This window comes from Cupressus sempervirens, chromosome 2 (assembly GCF_028749045.1).
Source record: "Cupressus sempervirens isolate cs-2001-9-10 chromosome 2, ASM2874904v1, whole genome shotgun sequence".
NCBI classification, from domain to species: Eukaryota; Viridiplantae; Streptophyta; class Pinopsida; order Cupressales; family Cupressaceae; genus Cupressus; species Cupressus sempervirens.
In genome coordinates, this window is record NC_143119.1 from 641,541,128 (window position 1) to 641,547,127 (window position 6,000).

Below are 6,000 nucleotides of genomic sequence, written 5' to 3' on the forward strand. Positions count from 1 at the left end.
CATTCTATTATTCCAATACTTCCATATCAGCGAAGAAGAGTGTGCACTGTGTACACATATGCCTCCAAGGTCATCTTTGGAGAAGATATTTCAGCATACCATTAGTTGTGAAGATGCCAATATTATTCCATGTTGTGATTTGACATTATGTCATTCTCAACTAACAATTATCTGTTTACAAGGAACAGATTGAGTACAAGCTCCCTCTTTACAGATTGACTTCCAATTCATGATAAATCAGCAACAAGAGTTCTCTTACATGGCACCTTTTTGGAGAATTGGTGACACACAGTAGGGTTTCAATATTGGGACTGAAGAATTATATTTTTCAGAAAGGATATGTAATAGGAATGTCTACTTTCATATAAAGGTAATTGGTACCACAAGAAACTCCAAGGAGATGTTCAAAATGTCATGGTAGTACTACACCATCCTTGTGTAATAATTTTTAAAGTGTTGCTGATTTTGAGCGTTTGCAATAGTATGCAGGTGCTTATGGAAGGAATATGAATCAATGGGTGGCATGAGTTTACTAGATGAATCAATGGGTGGCGTGAGTTTACTGGTGTGATGTGTGCATATAGAGAAGCTATTTTTTCTCAATCTTTCTTTTAATTGTCATCATTTTTTTGAGCCTTCTAGAGGAATTGGAAAGAAACTATCAAATAGGCCTAGTTATGCCCTTTTCTTTACAAGAAGATATTAACAGAATGAAATATGTACTTGAAAAACTACTTATAAGATGTATAAGAATTACATTTCAAACGGAACTTTGGAAATTAGTAAAATAGGAAAATTGCAAATGCTAAAAGCAGAATTTTTGAATACTTGGAAATTAATTAAAGTTTGACAAATGAAAATGTCAAATTAGAGATTTTCTATCATATAGAAAATATCATAAAGATGATTGCAATGAGTAGCATGGTACTAGAACAAGTATTTAATGTTAAAATGAAATGAAGAGAGGCCTCTAATCATCCCCAAACTCGTCATCACCACTAGAACTACTTAACTCCCCATGGTCAAGCTCCATTGAACATACATCAACCAGCCATACATTCAAGTCATAGCATCCTCGTCAATTTGTGTTGGCTCTGGCTCTACATCCCATCGTGCTACTAGACTCTCTTCGTATACAGATTTCGGCCAAGAAAATAAAAGTAAAAACCCAATCATAGTAGGGGTGCAGGGAAACGTCTCATTTTCCACGGGCCAAAAGTTGGGGTACTGGGGCAATGCCCCGCATAAAAGAAAATAGAGAAAAAAGAGAAAAGAGAGAATGAAAATCATGACCAATGAAATCCCCACAACAAGATATTTAAAAAAATTAAGAAAAAAGAAATTTGGGTTGTCCAGTAAGGGAGCCCCTGCGTATCCTTGGGCCACATGAGTGACATCTAGGCATCCCGAAGACATCTTCGCATCTCCGTCACTGCCCATGTCTTGACAGTAGTGGCAAGGGAGCATCCCTTTGCTGTCCACCCATCCCGAAGACATGCCTATCCCAAAAACGAGGGGTTTTGGTGGAGGGATGCATCCCCATGGTGCTACGGAAAAACTTTGAAAGAGGGAGATTGTTGGTTGAAGAAGATGTTAAGCTTGTTACAAACCCACCAGTAATTTGGAATTTTAAGTTGCACATTAAATATTGTTGTTACAATATTACAGCAACGGCTTTCTCCCAATTCTTCCACAGGTCCTCAGAGACGGCTTGGGACTTCTTGCCCTAAGGCCTATCTGTTAGTTCTGAACCTTTTCCCAGTTGCTTAGAGCAACTAGCTAGGTTGTTTGGTTTGGTGGTTTCCTCTTGCTCTGTTATTCTGTTCTAATTTTATTTCCCCGGACACCATTCGGTGCTCCTGTTGTGGGTTGTATATCTGCTTTGTTTCAGCAGTCCCTTGGACCCCCTTGTTGGTCTTTTGTTGGACAATAATAAATTTATCTTATCCTAAATACATGGCACTGGGACATTTTTCAGAGAATTTTTAGGATGCTTAAGAGAAGAAGAAACTTAATGTAAATAAGGATCAAGGCTTGGTATGCAGTTTGATATGCTTAATCATTTGGCTACGTGATCTTGGAACCGTATGTTTACAATTGCTTGAGGATGAACAATTTTTGGGAGGGAAGGACTTGTCATGTCCCCTTTTAAAAAGCTAGCAATCACCATTTATAGTTAGTCCGGCTATCCAAATATAGGAAATCAGGACTTATGGATGAACAAGAAAATAAAATCCTTTTTTAAGATTTGATAACATCAAATATAATAATTTAATCATCAAAGATACAATTTTAAAGTTAATATTCAATTTTTGGCGTGGGCTTTTGGAGGGAATATTTCTGGCTTTAGAAACTACCCTTGTTGCATTTTGAAAACTTTTGCCAAGATGGCACTTTCTTTGTTAAATAGGTGGAGAGCATGTGACAAAGGCAGTTACCTACCTTGTCTTGCAAGATGTTTGATATTTCCCTAATTGGCATGTGCCTTGAGCACCTATTTTGCTTTTGAAATTATTCTGGGGTATAAGTATTGTTTTGGCTCCATTTTCATTCATTCTCTCATGTTATTCTAACAAGCCAATGCTTTATCTTCAAGGACTGGTAAACCTGTGAAAACCAATCTTCAAGGCTGATAAACCATGGAGAGTTGAGGCTCAAGGGCAGTGGTCCCAGGGATCTCCAGGAGTAATCTCACCCAAAGATTGCCATTGTGCTGAAGACTGTCCATTTACAGCATTTTTCTTGCACAGTTTGCATCTGTTTTGCAGGAGCTTGGAGTGCATAGTACAGAAGTTGTTTTCAGATTATGTTTGCTGGTAATAGCAACATTATTAGCCGTTCATTTTTTGTTATTTAAGTTTTTGACAAATCAGACCTGTTTTATGATTCAGTTGGGTGATTTTGGCGAAGTTCAGTTCCAGACAATATAGCTTGGCATTGCCAGAACAAGTCATTTCCAGAATTTTGAATAAAAGCTTGTATGAACCTATTTGTTGTAATGGGACATCTTATGACAGCAAAAACAGGTTATTTCCTTGCTGCAACGTTGTGAAATCAAAACTTATCTCTGTGTGAAATTGTTTGCTTCCCGGGTGCTTATTCAGTTAATTGATTTGGCATAGTTTACATAATTTCTGAAATTTGGTTAAGAGCCAATTTTAAATTTTAAAAGATCCTTTCAGATTTAATGCATTCATCTTAAAAATTGTTAAATTCTTTTTCTCCCATTTTTCCATCCAGACTTACTGGTTTGATGTTTTTTTTTTTTTGCAGATTCCAATTTAATCCTAGTAAGACTTCTAACAGCAGATGCTAAAGAAAGATCTTCGATACCTTGATCTCTAAACCCAATGACGACACAATGGAAAATGGCGAAAGCAATGATAGCTACATCCAACCAAATCTACTTAAGCCAAATCTAGCTCAATCCAAAGGCAGCCTGCAATGCACCCATAACTTTGGCAACAAACAAGATCACCCGTGGCCATCCTTCAAACCAGCCCACTCAATGCTCTCATTTGGCCTAGCATTCACCCTAATTACGTTTTGCAACCCCATCCAATCATCACAGCAATCAGATGCTAGAAGATTATATGAGTTCACAAATTCAAATGAAAAAGTCAAGTCATTGGCGAGACATATAGAGTCCATCTAAGGGTCTGAAAAACAAAACATGACCATTGACCAGGATGCGAGCTCAGGCTTGCATGCGGACCATACCGTTTTTATCACGTATTGATAATAGAGATGGCTGAAGAAATGGATAGATGACGCATATACCTCTATTCTAGGAATCGGAGAAAGATGCTGGCTAGTTGGTAAAATGGGATGGGAAAGATGCTAGCCGTATCGTAGTAGTTGCAAATGGAATAATCACAACAACTCCCTATCAATGAATGTGGAAACGTGAATCCATATTGTCAGCATATTAGGTTATCGAAGAAATTCTCTGCTTAGACCAGTCAATCCATACCAGGTAGACCTCAAATTTTCCAAGTAACTAAACGAAGAAAAGAAACGATTCAACAAGAACATATTAATATTTCTGTATGACACAGAATTAAGATGACTGTAGATTGTAAATCATTCATTAGTTCCAAAACTCACACCAGACAAATCCTAACTATAATTGAGAAGCACCAGGATTTTCGTTGGGTCAAAAAAATCCCAGTTATTGCAACTCGTGCTTTGGAATGTTTTCAATATACCCATAATCTGAACGTTGCGAACTGAAATATAATAACATGAGTGGTAAATGTAGCCGAAGATTTTATGACCTATAATTCAATGAACTAGGACTACCCAGGTCTCAAACTAGCTAGACACAAATAAAAAAGTAAAGAAAATATTTGACACCTTAGATCGAGCGTGGAGGTCAGTGTGAGATGCAATCCATCCAACTGTTTCAATTTTCATTAAAGTGAGGATAACAATGAGCAGCCCACAGAAACAGAACACCCATTGCCTGAAACTCTTATCAGATTCACTGACGGAGCTGGCAATGGCTGCAGAGTTTTTGAGCAATGTCTTGATGTGTAGAGACCTGTAGCCTTGATGTTCTTCTCCTTCATCTCTGCCCACTGCTACCTCTACGTCTTGATTAGGGTTCTTCTTGAACGAGAGAGCTCTTCTCGTAGTGGGTCCTGAATATCTAGGACTGTTAACAACCTGCCCATAACCTTTACTATCATTCCCCTTCACTGCAGATCCTTCTCCAATGTGATTCACCGTACCCATATTTGATCCCAATCCAATCAACGCTAATTCTCTGAGAACAAATGCTTTCGTTGCGGAACCTAATCTTACTTTGCCTCTGAAAAGAAATGATAATAATGGAATCTTTGTAATGGACGGGAGCACTCTTAATAAACCAGGTACTTCAGTCAGATCTGTGTAGTCAGTTCATTGTACATTGGATTTCTGTTTGTTTTCTTCCTCAACATAAAAACATTTGTTTTTGTGATCGCCATACTCGTCCAGTAATTTGTCAATAATAATCCTCGTGCCCTCGTATTTCAAGCAACCTGACCCATTCAAAGTCAAATTTGTCTATTGCACTAGAAAGATCTTGTCAATGTCCGCCACTTGCTTACCTATGATAAAGTATCAAATATCAAAATTCACAATCAACTCTTCTGGGTCAGCTCATTGACCAGCAGTAAAGAAGTGGATTGATTCATGATTTAAATGCAAACTGGTGAGGGATCTGACTCTGTGAAAGAGCGGAACTTCTGAACTGATCTACTCATTCCTGTGATAAATTTATATTTCTATATTGCATTTTACATTAAATTTACTTTTATGTCAAGAATTTCTGAACAAACTCTGTAAATTTATTTTTTCTATCTTACCCTCTATTTTTTTATTGGTGACATTTTCCTTCTTTGATACGCATTTGAGAACATGGGTTCAACTGTGAAATGGCCTGAAACCCAGTCTGAATTCTCTGAATCGATTGTTTAAAAAAAATAAGTTTGTACTCTTATTATCAGTCCACTAATGTTCCCGATAAACCCGAGGCGACGGTATTAATTTTCGATAGCAAAAACATATTGTTCCAGGCTTTAAATAGAATTTTTTTTAATTCATTTTATAATATTTAATTTCTGAATTATGATTGGTCCAAGGCCAATTTCTTAGAGAAAATTTCAATTTTCGAGAATCAAAAAATCAGGAAAAATACAAAAGATTAACCATAACACACGCGTTCAAAAATATCTAAATGTCTTTGCATTTATATGGCTGCACTGCTTTAACGCTTATGATTTATTTAAACTTACTTTTTCCCAAATAGCTGTCGCCAATCCATCTTTTTATTTTAATAGTAAGTTTTTTAAAAGTTGTTATATTAAAGGTTATATACATGTCCAAAAATATTTTCATGTTTTTATTTTAATAGTAAGTTTTTATTTTTTAAGGTGAGTTTTTAATATATATTTAAAACCTAATAACTTATACATGTTGGACATAATTGTATAAACAATGATAAAATAGAGGAAT

The 6,000-nt window shown here is 36.4% G+C and overlaps 1 protein-coding gene across 3 annotated transcripts in view; it reads right to left on the reverse strand.

Moving 5' to 3' along the window:
* The window catches only part of LOC149575005 (O-fucosyltransferase 35-like), a 43,401-nt gene extending 37,861 nt beyond the window's left edge, over window positions 1-5,540 (reverse strand). Inside the window, exons 1-2 of one of the 3 annotated variants that reach the window (XM_089814851.1) lie at window positions 5,352-5,540; window positions 4,357-5,093 (exon numbers count right to left, since the gene is read on the reverse strand). In XM_089814851.1, coding sequence (XP_089670977.1) covers window positions 4,357-4,737 — 381 coding nt within the window. In that variant the 5' untranslated portion in view covers window positions 4,738-5,093; window positions 5,352-5,540. Of the gene's footprint in view, window positions 1-4,356; window positions 5,094-5,351 lie in introns of those variants that run through there. The other 2 variants (XM_089814853.1, XM_089814852.1) reach the window with 2 other exon arrangements.
* Between the last annotated feature and the right edge of the window lie 460 nt (window positions 5,541-6,000).